At 45.1% G+C, this 15411-nt stretch overlaps 1 protein-coding gene across 1 annotated transcript in view; it reads right to left on the bottom strand.

Moving 5' to 3' along the window:
* Positions 1 to 656: 656 nt before the first annotated feature.
* The window catches only part of OXSR1 (oxidative stress responsive kinase 1), a 77434-nt gene continuing 62679 nt past the window's right edge, over positions 657 to 15411 (bottom strand). Inside the window, exons 12-18 of the mRNA XM_053669252.1 lie at positions 13447 to 13479; positions 10440 to 10586; positions 9006 to 9070; positions 6821 to 6873; positions 4601 to 4669; positions 3719 to 3783; positions 657 to 3320 (exon numbers count right to left, since the gene is read on the bottom strand). Of these exons, the coding sequence (XP_053525227.1) occupies positions 3246 to 3320; positions 3719 to 3783; positions 4601 to 4669; positions 6821 to 6873; positions 9006 to 9070; positions 10440 to 10586; positions 13447 to 13479 (507 nt within the window). The 3' untranslated portion in view covers positions 657 to 3245. The remainder of the gene's footprint in view (positions 3321 to 3718; positions 3784 to 4600; positions 4670 to 6820; positions 6874 to 9005; positions 9071 to 10439; positions 10587 to 13446; positions 13480 to 15411) is intronic.

Raw genomic sequence — 15411 nt, 5'->3', positions numbered from 1 at the left:
GGTGGAGGGGAATGAAGGGGGGGAATAGAACAACTATAATGGCATAATCAATAAAATTAAAAAAATTTTTTTAAAAAGAACAAATCCATCAGATCTGATAGTGCCAATTCCAGAGCTCCAGGACTTGAGCTCTGGATTACCAAGAACCACTGGCAGTCCTCTTGTCAGTCAAAGGTCACCTTCTGTTGGGAAGGAATTATGATCAGACATTGACTTGCCCAGAAGATGGACGAAGACATGGGGGCCTAGAATCTTCCGTGAAACCTCACCATTGCAATATCAAAGCCAAATTAGACAAGCTCAGTCCTGCTCTGAACTTTCCAAAAGGAACTCCCGAGAGCTTGAATCAAACGTCTCTCCCCTGCCCCATCCACAAGCAGAGTCAATCAGAAAAGATCAATACAGGCAGCTCTCTATCCTGCCCTGTCAAATTTCCTTGGGCAGATTCTCTCTCTGCCCCCTTTTGGGATTGCCATTCCCTGTTCGTAAAACGACTGTAAGCTGTTCGGATTTGCTGATCACACACACTTTAAAAAAAAAAAATTTATGTACACTTTGGCTTTTCTGTATTTGCATGAAAAATTAAACTTTACAGTAGTGACTCCCTGCCCCACTCCCACTACCCCCCACTGAAGTAAACATTCCTTACACCACCAGACAATTTACTCTTTATTGATTAAAAATGAAGAAAACATGCAGCAAAATACAAAGTCAAAATAGGGGGAGTCGTCAAGTATTTTACATCTTCCATAATCTAGCATATGTCATAGGGAGGAACCTCCATTTAGTGATACACCATTATTCCATCCTCCAGGTTATTAAATAGTTATCAGCTGGCTCTAGGACTTGGTTCAAAACTTAAGCAAAAAACCCCAAACAAATCCAACAGTCATTTAGAAAGACCATACATTTCACAAACAGCATCGGCACATGTTACCTTGTGCTAAAGTCAGCCCCTACCCCAGGGACCAGGGACTCCTAGGGACCTCAGGACAGAAGTGTGCCCTGAACCGCCCACCACTTCTGGAAAGGAGGTCTCTCAATAGGTCACGTGCTGTCCCACCCGGGAAGTTTCTGTTCACTGATTTTCTCAGCATCCCTGTGCAGTCAGCAGAGAGAGCCCACTGTCATGCAGAAGAAATAACACTGTCCTAGCGCTGGGTGACAACTCCTAATTCCCAACAGGGCAAAAAAATGGACTGAAAGGAAAGAGAAAGCCCCAGCTTACTTCTACGGCCATGCCTGTCCCACCACAGTTCAAGGGTAGCAGCTGGCTGGAGACTGAACTGGATGGGCTGCAGCTTACCCCCAGCCTGAGCTACAGATCACCCCCAAACAGAAGGCTAGACCAGCGAAGCCACACCCCGTGGATTTGTACATAGATTATTACGGGCTCACCTGACACTGAAACAGATGCGTGAAGCCACTAGTCTTGGCCCAAACGGATACCACCTCCTTTTCAAACTTCCCCCCTCCCTGTCCTCGTTCCCTCTACCGCCTCCAAAGAAAAAAGAAAAGAAAAAAGAAAAGAACTAAGTTTTTTTTTTTTCCCCAGCAACCTGACCACCCTCCTTTCCTCTTTCCAGGCCCAGCAGGCTCCCTCCTGCTCACAATCCTGTCGGGACCTTGGACTTTGGTGTCCGATCCCCTCTCTAACCTGCTTTCCCCCAACGCCATCTCAGACCCGTCCCCTCTCCTACTGCCCGACATCCACCCCTTTCCCAACATGCCTTTGCATCCAGAGTAGGTGAAGTAAGCCCGTGACTGAAACTACAAGCTCAGGGTGACACCAGAGTGTGACAAGCCAACTGTGGGGAAGCTTTCGGAGACGCTCCGAGAGGAAACCAGACAAACCGGCGGCACCGTGAAGGGCCGGCACCACCGTGGAAGGGGCCGCTCCCCCTCTCCGACGGGCCAAAGCCCTGCTGCGCATGTCGTTTTAAGGCCAGACTGAGGGTCCCTTCGCATTCACGTGTTAGGGCTACCTGCAGTTGGACAAAGGCTGACTGTGAGACAGCAGGGGAAAAACCACCCACTGATTATTCACATATTGCATTATGAGTGCTCTTTTTTAAGACCTAAAGAATAATTTATATTATTTCTGTAGAAAATCGGATGAATACTGTCTACTCAGAAGTCCTAAGTCACGGCACATGTGGTTTCCCTTTCCGTCTTGGGTCGGGTGCAGCGTAGCACAGGGAGGGCCCTCCGAGGGCCGGTGTGGGCCAGGCGGCCGAGGCAGGCCTCGCCAGCCCAGCGTGAGCCTCCTTTATTGCTGTAGAAATCTCGGCCTTGCGATTCCTCAGGACTTGGAGGCCAGGCAAACGGATTTTCAAGGGAGGACTGAGGAGCGGTTTTGCTTCAGTTTAATTTTTTTCAATTCTCAAAATAAATAACTTCTACAATGATACGAGTTAAGATTTTTCTGTCCAAAACCACTGCTGAGAAAATTCACTTTTACAAGCCAATACTCAATGTGTTCTCTAAAAACAGTTCACAGTTCCACTGTGAAGGATCCGATGGCTGGAGTCTGACCACAGTCGGATGTTTGCACCAGCTGAAGTTAAGGCTAGCACCCCTTTCCGGAGGGAGCAGTGACGAGGGTGCCCGAGAGCAGCTTCAGTAGAACACTTAGGAAACACCAGGAACAAAACCAGAAGACAGTTTGGGCTGCCTCCATCCGAGGCTGTGCTTTTTCCTAACAAAGGCTGCTAGAATTCACATCAGATACAAAAAAAAAAAAAAAAAATCGCTAAATTAAATTCTCTGGGCTCCAGCTGAGCAATCGACTTTTAATCGCTACTTCAGTGGGGGTGCAGAGAGAGCCCAAGACGCCCACACCCTGTCGGGGTGTGGGAAAACAGACCACACGAGGAAGCCCCAGAGAGCCGCTCCTTTCCTCCCGGGGCCGTGCCAACACCGAGCCAGGCGAGGCGAGCTGGAAGATCTCCCTCCTGGGCCTTGAGGCACACGGGCCACTTCGGAGACGAAGGAAAAGACAGGGCGTGTGCAGTGAGTTTACTAACGGAACTCTTTAAAAGGGATGCTGGCCACTGGCGATCCAACTTTTCTTTCCCTCTGGGAAAGGGGGGAATGGCGGCAGGAAGAACGTACAGAAAGACCTCTAAAGCTCCCAGCTGGGAGGCTTGCTGCTGGGTTCTTTGGCAGAAGTGGGTTCAGGCCAACAGAAGCAACAGATATGCGTGTGTGGACTCTCCTGAGGCCTCCTCTTCCAGGGCTGTCATTTAGCTGATGCTGAGCTGGGCAAACCCTATGAGTTTACCGTCGTCAGGAATGTCCGAGCCTTCAACACCAGATGCCTAAGAACCAAACAAAAATAAGAAGCTGTGGCTATTTATACACAAATTGCAGGTGGCAAGTAAAGCTGAAAGGGGGACTATGGGAAGACTGGCAGTTGGAGACAGGTCCCTGGGAAACAAATAGGAGGAGGACAAAGGTGTCTCTTCCAGAAAGGATGGGGGCTGGGCACAGATTTGGGAGCCAAATCGGCTTACAATCTCTCCTGAGAACGGACAAGGGCCCCGGGTAGGAGGCTGCCTGGGAGGGGCGGAGGAAGGGAGACTCCAGCCCAGGGTCTTGGGGCACTAGATGAACACAATGTATGATACTTTAAAATTCTCATCACACAGGGAATATGGAAGCTGGTCTGCAAAGGCTGCTGGTGTGTAAAAAGTAAGGGGAAGAGCCAGACAAATACCAGTTTGAAAGTGACAGATCGATTCGACTGAGGTTCTTCCACAATTTTCTGCAAATTAGCTGCCACTGTAATCATACAAAGAAAGAAAGAATTGAGAAGCTTAGTAAATCCACTTTCAACCACATTTTAAGGACTTAAATGGTAGTTTAGAATCTTCTATGTACAATTAAAATGGAGGCAGAAAAGTAACTCACTCCCCAAAGGATGGTATCTTTTAACCTCAATTCCAAGTAGCACAAATAAACCTAGAATCATTGTCAAATGAACTTTCTTTTACATGCTGTACTGACAAAAGATGCTCAGGTTAAAGAGGTATAATCTGCCTATTCAGACCCGAAAGCCAGCGAACTGTGGCCGGGGTTTGTTTCTGTTCTGCCTCTGAGCTAAGAACGGTCGGTAAATATCACAGGCTGCACGTGACCACAAAGCCTAAATTACCATGTGGCCCTCGCAGAAAGACCGTACTGATTTGCCCTAGACAGTGGTCTTTTTTCTCAGTAATAAGTAAGTATGGCCTGACTATCTTCTCTTACTTCCTGCTTTTTATAGAAGTCTTTAAAAACTTCTGCTTACCTCTTAGCTCCACAAGGGTAGAGGTCATCCTCCAAAATGGAAGAGACACGGCCAAACTTACTTTAACTTGGAATTTTTGCCATCAGCTCTCCCAGAGGGCTTTCACTTACTGTCACCGGAGGTCGCACAGCGAACTCAGAAGTGCAATTTTCTTTTTTGTAAGGGACGGTCCCCAATACCTATTATTTTGGCCACATCAAGAACTATTCCAAGGACCACTGATGCTCAATGGAACCAAAGCCTGGTACTCTTAGTCCTGAGTACCAGACAGAGACACAGGGGCATAAGGGCAGAACAGAACAGAGTTACCTATGACTAAATCCCTTCCGTCAACCAGGCCAGCAGAAATGAGCTCCTGAGAGACACCCTCCGCTGTATCTGCAAGGACAAAGAAGAAGGTGCTCCGTTTCCTGTGCATGCATGTCACCGCCCGACTTGTTGCCACATCTACAGCACCAAGAAGGCAGGTGGGGTCAATGTGAAGGTAACTTTTTTTTTAAATTTTATTTATTTATCTTTAGAGGGGAAGGGAAGGAGAGAGGGAGAGAAACATCAATGTATGGTTGCCTTTTGTGTGTCCCCTGCTGGGAACTGGCCTGCAGGGAACCAGCCTGCAACCCAGGCATGTGCCCTGACTGGGAATCGAAATGCGATTGTCTGGTTCACAGGCCCGCGTTCAATCCACTGAGCTACACCAGCCAGGGCTGAAGGTAACTTTTTAAGTAATGGTGTCAGTTAGAGGGGTTTCAGGCCCTCGTTGGGAGAGCAACTGACAGTGATGCCGTAGAGGAAACTCCTATTCCAAGGGCAACCCTGCACCTGTGGCCCCATGCACTTTGAGACGTGATGACAAGCACGTGACATCTCCAGGGCTGATACAACAGTGGTATATTCCCCCCTCAGTTAAATCTTGGAAAAGCAGAATGTAATCTCGAATTTTGGGGGATCACACTCCACCTTTTTTGCTAAGGTCACTTCTGTATTATGATGGGCCTTTCTTCATATCTAGTTATTTTGGATGGTGTCATGCGAACAATGGGTGCAATGAAAAACTAAAAAGATGAAGACAGAGTATCCCCAATTAACCTCGCCTCCAACTGACTCCATCTTGCTCTCTGCCAAGAGCTGAACGCCGAGCCTGTCAGAGGGAGTGGGAGGACCTCAGGAGGGTGTGTGCACACACTTGTGCCAACGACCAGTGACTTCAATTTGTTATCCGACATGTGATTCTGCCTGGTTTTTACAAAGGAAAGAGAAACAGCCGTGGCTGGTGGGGCCAGTGGACTGAGTGTCAGACTGTGAACTGAAGGGTCGCCGGTTCAATTCCAGGTCAGGGCACATGCCTGGGTTCCAGGCTGGATCCCCAGTTCGGGGCCTGTGAGAAGTAACCAACTGATGCTTCTCTCCCACACATTGACGTTTCTCTCCCTCTCCTTCTCTCTCCCTCCCTTCTCTCTAAAAATAACTAAATAAAATCTTTTTTTAAAAAGTATGGTGAATGCACCTTTGTATATCTGCATGTATTCTCTTTAATACTTAGTTGTTGAGGACACCAAGACAGCAAGAAGATTAAGTGTGGTACGAAGGACAGGTATCCACTTGCTCTCCCCAAACCTGACCCGAGTAACAAAGACAACAAGCCTTGTTCCCGGAAGAAGTTCATGGCCAGAAACCATGCACCACAGGCTCAGTTTCAGCCCCAGGACAGAGGAGACTGGAAGCTTCGTTTCTTTATTGTCAGGGAGGACAGCCGTATCTGGGGATGGGGATAAGAGTGAGAACTTCGCACTCAGTCAGATTAGGGTTTGAATTCCAGCTGTGCCTCTTCCCAGCTGTGTGAACTGCCAGTTTACTTCACCTCTCTCCTGATTTCGCCATCCAAACAATGTGGATAATCACCTCTATTTACAGGGATGTTTTGAGAATTTAATGAGATAACGCACATTACCAGAGCATACACCTGGCCTCCAGTAAACTGTTGATTTAGATCTATTCTGACTGCTGGTTTGCATTACACGGCTGACCTCTGAACAACGCGGGGGGGTGGTGAGGGGCTGCTGACGCCAGTGTGGTTGAAAATCTGTGTACAACTGTGGACTCCCCCCAGAACGTACCTCCTACCAGTCTACTGTGGACTGGAAGCCTTAACAATAACATAAGCAATCAATGAATGCATTTTGCACATCACATGTATTGTGTGTTATAGTCAAACAATAAAGTAGAGAAAAGAAAATGTGATTAAGGAAGACAGGATTTGTTTCCAGTACAGATTGAAAAAATCTGTGTATGAGTGGACCCATGCAGTTCAAACCGTTGCTGTTCAAGGGTCAACTGTACTAGGTTTTCCAAATGAGTTAGCAGTTAATAAACTACATTTTAATTTCATTCATATGCCCCCAAACCCCTTTAAATCAGGAACATTTTGTCGTCCTTTAACACAGCAAAATACATCTCAAGGACAAACCCTCACAACAGACCTCACGGAAGAAACCGGGAGGTGTTTTGATTCTACCGTTTTTGATAACTCACCTCTCCCAGGAGTAAACTCAAATCGAATGTCATTTAGTTCTTTTTTGGAATTCCTATGAAAAAACAAAAAAACAGACTGTGTAAAATCAATTTTGAATTTATGTATACAGACTCTGCGAACATGCGACAGGAAGGCCGGGCCTCGGGAAAGACTGCTCTGTTCCCACAGAGCACCCACCCGGTGCTGATGGGATGGGAAATCCACGAGCAGTTTCAACAGGACTCAATAGCAGGCAGAACCAGGGCAGTCTGAGAACACGGGAAAATGGCTGGGCCCATAAAGGCAGCAGAGTCAATATGTAAACCCACAGATTCAAACACGTGACGGGCGAAGAAGTTACAGCAATCACTACACACACTGAAACGATCCAGGCTCCCTGGAAGCTCCGGCTGAGGGTGGAGAAATTAGAACATCATGTCTAAAGGCAGATGTGTCTGATTCCTAAGGGGTCAAATTTTATTGTAACAATGCAAAGGGCTTGCGTCTATTTGACAAATACTTGAGAATGTTACTGAAATTCTGCTCAAAATACAGCTACCCACCTCCAACACGACCTGCCCCCAAGGGACGCTGTCCCTTGCACAGCCCTGTGTGGGTACAGCCCTGCCTGTACCCAGACCTGTGCTTCTGCGCGTGCGCTACCTGGAATTCATTTTTACATCACTCAAATCAACGTCCGACCTAGGCTTGAGTATGGAGTGAGGCATTTCACTTCCTCTTCTCTCGGTACCCTTCCACCAGGGCTCAGAGTGTCATATATATTCTGCCGACCACATAATTGTCCCGTGTGGTCTTTCTGAAAGCTAATTAAATTTAAAATGAAATGTTCAGCATCACTTTACTGATATAACTGACATGCCAAGCACACACATCTTTAAAGACAGTAACATGCTAACTGGTCAAAATCTCCTCTGGCCATTTAACTTCAAAGTCTTCATCAGTGCGAATAAGAATCTAGCCTCCCCCTCCGTAAACCGGACTGCAATGTAGTCCATTAAGAAAACGCTGTCTCAGAAAGCCAGCGACCTCACTTACAAGTGTCTTCCCCACCTTCCTGAAGCACATGTCAAATGGAATTTCTGTGCTGCCAACTGACTGCTGTATCAAAACAAATTCTCAAAGAGAGACCAGAGGCATCCCTTATGTACAATTAAGACAGGGTGACGTCACTAAGATGCCCCATTACTAAGAGCTATTTGAGATGAGATGAGGTGCAGAGTGGGCTTCTGTATAGGACAGTCAACCAAACCTGCTTTCTTCACAGTTACGCCACAATTTCATTGCTCTTCGTGGTAAAATCAAAACATTCTCATAACAACTCTTGTTACCTCTATCTCTAATGATGGTCCTAGTAAGAAGAAAACCAGGACTTCATAAGTGCAAGGTGGAATGAGTCAATATAATTCAGCGAACTCTTTTGAAAATGTCGGTAACAGTTAAAGAAGGCCTGAGCCATCTAGGCGATGCTTGTAGAACTCATCGTTTTTCTAGTGCATTTATGAGTAGGACAGCAATACAACACCCACAGCTGTTCCGACAAGAATGCTCTCCATCCTAATTCAACTGCCTGCACAGGGAAAGAGGATTCAATGAACAGATTGCCACCCAGGGCACTTCCTGTGAGCAGTGTGTCACGGCCCCACCAAGAAGCATCAATTTAGAGCACCTGCTGGAATGCAGAGAAACAGACCAAATCTATGCTTCGAGGTTCTCCCGTTCCTTTCTAAGAATCGGGCCTTTGTGTGATCTATCACAATCAGAAAGCAGTCCACTCTCCGACAGTTCTCTCAGGGTCCACAGCATTCGTACGGACACAATTACAAGACTAATTCCAGAGAAGCCAACTTAGTGCTGCTCTCCTATAAACTGCTCCGCCATGATGGATCACATTCCTGAACCTGAACTACGAATACTGCAAATGCACAAATCGGTCACGGTGAGTGGAGAAACAACTGAGAGACTGTATCAGCTGATCTGTTAACATCCAGGTCCTCACAGTGTCCCTACTATTTCCGCGGGAAATAATACGCCTGTGAGCAAATGGCACCCGATGCCAGGAAGACACACGGTCCTCTCCAGTTACTCCCGGGCACACACACTGCTGGAACAAGGAGTGACTTCTGAAGGGAAGACAGTGTATTCGGAGTACTCAGAAAACAAAACAAAACAAAGATGTCTACTCACCTTAATCTTAGCACTAGACTGATGGGGATCTTGGTTTCCTGTGAGTCTCCTCCTGAAGACGGAGCCTGAAAAGCATGGAGAGGCGGCAAGTCACTGCCCAGACAACAAAGTGTGCGGGTGACCAGTGGGCATCTGCAGGGGAAGTGTCCCCTTGGCAGCACTCCTCCAGGCGAGGCCACACGAGTCCCCAGGACGCCCCCCACTGTGGGGGCACATGCACTCCAAGGCAGCAAAGGAGCTGAGTGTCAGCCCAAGCCACACACAATTGGAAAGGTAATTCTCAAACCCACGTGGAAGTCCATACGGAGCCACGTTTAAATTCTGTATTTTTTTTCAGATCCCTGTTTCTCTCTCCAAGGGTGAAAAACACAAAGCTGGGCTTTTCCCTTTAAAAAACCTGCCAGTGTATCACATGGCAACACACAGGCAGGGTCTGACCTGGCCACCCCTGGGAAAGCCTCCCAACCTGGAGGTTCCTGGTCTTTACTGGCTGAATTAATTAATCCCTCCTGAAACCTGACATCTCCTGCTTACTGGAGGACACACATTCTATGTAAGCTGTTCATAAAATGAATCTGATTTTTGCATCCCTTTTCATAAGACAGCTGCATCTTTTCCCACGTGATGGGCAGCAACGGACAGCCTGGGTGACGAATGGGTCACAGGAAGTTATAGCACCGTAACAAACTGGAAGCGCTCAGGGCTTTTCAAAGGCAGACTGCCACTGGGGTGTCAGAGAAAAAGAAAACTGGAACTTCCATTTTTATTTCTTTCCATCTAAAATGTTGGGGAAAAAATGAAACCTCTAACTTTAGTACGTGAATCGACGCTGAAACCCTTGCTCTAACCACTGAGCACAAGGGCCCACATTACATGGAGTAGCTGAGGTTTCCTGAGGAAGGTACGGCAGCCGCACAGCGTGGGGGGCTCACAGTGGGGCCCTCGTGTCTAGTCTGTATGTGCCTGACTGTGTGGATTTACAGATTACGTTACCTCATCTGCACAGAATCGACCCTTACAACACTGACTGACAAATATCTTAAAAAGGGTAGTACCATGGACTGGAGGCAGTATTACTAACACAAACATGAGTCAATGGAGTGAGAGCCACTGATGATTTCCCTGGTGTCAAGATAACTCTGTCAGATGCATACTGAAGTTAAACATAGTGAGGATCTAATAAAGAGCAAACAAATTAACTCCCAAATTTTTGATGTTTGAAATGTTTCCACTGTTATTTTTTTTGGCATAAAAACCAGTGTGATTCTTGTGAAACTCTCTTATCTGCATACATTTCAAACTGAAAAAACAATTCTAACTTGTCTCACAATCTACTAAGATACTGACCTTATCACATCAGGTTGTGTTCTACATTACTCTCTGCTTTCTCCACCTTCCCAGAAAGCTAACCGCGAACGTGTGCCCCTGCATTACCTGAGCTGTTTTTGCCGGCTCTGTGGGGAGTGGGAGGGAGACTTGAGTTGGCTGTGCGGGCGTCTGCCCAGCTGGCTGAGGTAGTTGAGCAGAAATCTGTTCTGGAACTTGAAGTAAAGTACCCACGGGATCAGCTGTTGCAAACAGCTGTAACAAAAGCACATACGATGCATTCTTTGAGTAACACTTCACTCAATGTCACTGAACCATGCATTCTTCTGTGTCTGGCTTCTTTCACTTAGCACAGTTTCCTGAGGGTCAGTGATGCTGCAGCAGGTAATAGTTCACATTTCTTTCTTCAGAATAGCAGTTCATTTACTATACTTACTTATTTTTTAAAGATTTCATTTATTTTTAGAGAGAGGGGGAGGGAGGGAGAAAGAGAGGGAGAGAAACATTGATGTGAGAGAGAAACATCCACCAGTTGCCTCTTGCATCTGCCCGGACTGGGTACCGAACCTGCAACCCAGGCACGTGTCTTGACTGGGAATCAAACCAGCGACCATTCGCTTTGTGGAACGGTGCCCAACCAACTGAGCCACACTGGTCAGGGCTCACATTTATTTTTAACTACATCTACTCTGTCCACTTTGCCCAGAAAAATAAAATGTCCAAAATACAGATTTAGGTATGCAATACAAACTTACAGAAGCTACATTTTTCTGTGTCTAGGGACCACCTATTACTTTTGAAGAAAGACACTAACCAATGATTCCCTAACACAAATGCTTTTCAAAATGGATGTGATACTTTATAACTAATATAGACATTATTATATTACTTTACATGTTTGAAATTTTTTGTAAATTTTAATTCTGTAACTTGGAGAAAAAAGGTGAATGAAAAAAAATCAATGCAATGGTCAAAATTGAGAGTTAAAAGTGAAAAAGAATGAGAAGGGCAATACAAGAGGTCTAACAGCTCAGAATATATATAAGCAGAATCAAGGAGACAAGGGAGTAAAGTTTTGTGCTCATTTTGCTTCACATTGAGGAAATCAAAAGTTACTCATTTGTTCTGGATTTTGGTAGAAAAACAGAACTTTATGGTCAATTTTCAAAATGTTAATATAATTATTAACACTATTTCAAATATATGTTTACCAATAACAAAGATAGAAAAGCTGTACAAAACAAAGTCATGAGAGGATGTGGGGAAATTAGAACCCAGGGCACTGCGGGCAGGAACGTAAAATAGGGCTGCCACCAGGGAAACCAGGATGGTGGTTCCTCAAAAAACTAAAACTAGAGTCACCGTGCAATGCGGCAACTCCCTCCCGGGTGCAGACCCAGAGGAACTGAAGCCAGGGCTCCAACAGGGGTTTGTGCCCCCACGTTCATGGCAGCCTTATGAGCACAGCCGCAAGGTGCCAGCAGTCCAGGAGTCCACTAACAGACGAGTGGACAAACAGACGTGGGGTGTACATACAACAAAGTCTTACTCAGCCTAAGAAAGGAAGGAAGGAAATTCTGACACATGTTACCTATATGAACATTGAGAGCACTGTGCTAAGTGAAGGCAGCCTGTCACAAAGAGGCAACTACTGTGCGACCCCGCTTACATGAGGCACAGGGAGAAGTCAGATCAGAGACGCCGGTGGAGTGGTGCTGCCGGGAGCTGGGGGAGGAGGGGCTGAGGCGTCACTGGGCACAGAGGCTCGGGTTTGAAGGATGAAGAGAATTCTGTAGATGGGTGGTGGTGGTGGGTGCCTAACAGAGTGAATATACTTGGTGCCGCTGAACTGAGTGTGTAACAAATGGTGAAGATCATAAATTCTATGTTAGGCATATTGTACCATAATTTAAAAATCAACAAAAAGGAAAGAGGATGAGAATGTTAAGTATGAGCATGGAAGAAGCTATTTAGGCAAAGGAAAAAGCAGACTAAAAAGAAAAACTCTGGATAATCCCTAAAATAACCCCTCGTTCAATTTCAGAGAAACTAAAAACTAGTCAAGGTAGGTTAAATTAGAGAATAACAAATAATCTTAAATTCTCAGTAATTACAAAACCAAAAGTTACTTCTTGCACACACTTCCTGTCTCCCTCTGGCCAGCAGAGGCTCAGTGAGGCATCATCTTCATTCAGGGATGTAGGTCAGGGTGGCAGAGGCCAGGAAAGCTAGGCAGAGGGGGAGTGGCTCTTCCCTATGCTCACATTACATTGGCCAAAGTAACTGCCATGGTCATGCATAACCTCAAGGGGCAGGAAAATGCAATTCTATCATGTGCCAAGAAGAAGAGGAGCTGTAAGTCTTAAGGAATAATAGTTCTAGTATAAACTGCTAGATACAGTCTGTTAATATGCTGAAGCACAGTATTTTCAGCCTTAAACAATACAATACTATGTACACAAACCCTGTGCATTACTGCAGACCCAAACTGTATACTGTGCACACAAATGAAGTGGAACAAATAGGTACTTTTAAGTATAGGGGCAAAACCAAATTGTTTTAAGAACAAGACATGTACCATCAAACCAAATACTGAGCTAGAATGCAGACAGCCAGATGGACAAATGCATGACAGAACACACACAAGGAATGATACACTGTTCCGGTAATGAGCACAACACAGGCCAGCTGAACAGGGGCCTGTGTAGTAGAATTTTCTATTACACTGAGGCAGCAACTACAGACAAAGGAATCTATGTAACAAGAGAAGAGGCTAGGGGAGAAATCCAAAAAGTAAAGATGGCATATGACAAATTCCTGGACAGATTAATGAAAAATACTACTTTTCCTTTCAGGTGGCCAAACCAAACAAGTAATTCATAAGGTCAAACCAACAAGGAAGAACATTCTGGGGCTGTGGGTCACCTTTTAAAGTAAGTGCAGTGACTCTGATCTGCTGCAAAAGCCCGTTCAAGCTCGGAATCGCTATCTCTGAACTCCACTCACTGAAACTCTCATTCCCATACGGGCACATGTAAAACACATGCTTATCATTAAAACCCAACCCTCACAAAAGCCCATATACTGTAACGATTCAAAAATCACAACCACTTACCTCAGAACTTGATAACTCTTTCACTCGGGGAGACTAAAAGAAACACAAAAACAGAGGGCTTGTTAATGCAAAACTGAGGTTACTTGCAGCCAGCTCCGCACTGCATGGAACGTGCAAACGCAAGTCAACCCCATTTCACTCTGATGCACACATTAACTCACCGGCAATGCCAGTGAGAGTTCTCTGAAAAAGGAAAACTATCACGAGACTATTGTATTATTTGTCCAGGTGGCCTGTACTTACAGTATTTGAGGACATCACAACTTGAGGTTTATAAGCAAACACAATGAGACTGAATTCACAGATGATAAATTTTCCAAGTCCAACTCTTTCTAATTATGAAACATTATGCGCACAATACCCCAGACTAAATGTCAGCCTTTGAGTTAATTATGTAATAACACATTTTCAACACAAGTAATTCTGATATTGGGCTTTTTAAAGATTTTATTTATTTATCTTTAGAGGGGAAGGGAAAGAGAGAGGGAGAGAATATCAATGTGTGATTGCCTCTCGTGTGTCCCCTGCTGGGTCCTGGCCTGCAACCCGGGCATGTGCCCTGACTGGGAATCCCGAACCGTGATCCTCTGGTTCTCAGGCCCGTGTTCAATCCACTGAGATACACCAGCCCGGGCTGATATTGGGCTTTTTAAACAAAGAATTTTATTTATTCATTTTTAATGAGAGAGGGGTGACAGAGGGAGTAGGAGGGGGAGGGAAGCACTGATTGGTTGCCTCTTCCATGCACCCCAACAGAGGCCCAAAGGCAACCCAGACGTGTGTTCTGACGAGTAATTGAAAAAGGGGACCTTCTGCTTTACAGAACAATGCCCAACCAATTGAGTCCCACGGGTCAGGGCTGATGAAGGGCTTTAATGGGGAAAACTCTTGAACCAAAGTTGCAAAACCAATTATAATCTGCCTTATGAAAATCTAAGCTAACTTCATTTAATAAATCAGAAAAGTCAGTAGTAATTCTGACACTACTGGAGATTAAGCTCTAAACAAGTACCAATTTATGGTAAATTCTACCAAGTATGGATTTAGACTACTTAAAAGGTCAGCTTAGGTTTGTTTTAAAATGTTCATCATCATTTTATTAAGGAAAACCGAGGGTTAAGTAAAACTAATGTATCACAGCAAATAAATGGCCAATCCAAACCTTTTTTAAAACTTTATATTTAGAAAAAATGTCAAACTCACATAAAGAACAACACAAAGAGCACCAGCATACCCTTTACCCAGGCTGACCCGTTAACAGCCTCGATTCCTCATCTGCTTTATCTTTTCAATGTTCGTGTTCTGTCTTTTAAATATATACATATATAATACACATAATACATAGTATATATTTAGTACAACATACAGAATGTTTATAAATATATAAAATATATATGTAATTAATCATATTGTTCCCATACCATTTGAGAGTAAGCTGCATGTCACAGCTATTTACCACTGAATGGTCACTGTGTACTTCTTACTAGGGACATTCTCTTATGTACCGTTACTGAAGTAACCAACTTCAGCAAATATAACAGTAATACTTTTCATCTTATTTATCGTCCATAATCCCACGGATAGCCCTCTGTTTTGCCTCCAGTACAGGGTGCCCTGTAGGAGCATATATTGCAGTCAGCGTCAGGTCTCTTCAGATGGTGTATATCTGGCACATAAATATCCTTTAAGAATCCCCTCCCTGCTCACACACTATCTGAAGGCAATGCTTCTGCCTGTGGTGCGTCTGATGGTCGCCTCCTCATTTAGACTGCTACAGGAATTCCCAGCTGGAATTCCACACAGGAGGTTTCCTTCCTAGAGTATCATATCTTAGGGAATCACATCTTCCCTGCATTAGTGATGCTAATTTTAATCATCTACTCAGGGCATTTTCTGGTTTTTCCAGTATGCAGGAACCATTGTGTCCCTTGCAACTAAAAGCCATTCTGTGGAGAGGCACTTTAA

Source organism: Artibeus jamaicensis, unplaced genomic scaffold (genome assembly GCF_021234435.1).
Source record: "Artibeus jamaicensis isolate MK-2021 breed Jamaican fruit bat unplaced genomic scaffold, CSHL_Jam_final contig_519, whole genome shotgun sequence".
NCBI classification, from domain to species: Eukaryota; Metazoa; Chordata; class Mammalia; order Chiroptera; family Phyllostomidae; genus Artibeus; species Artibeus jamaicensis.
The sequence above is the reverse complement of the archived record's forward strand: the minus strand, read 5'-3'. Positions and strand labels throughout refer to the sequence as shown.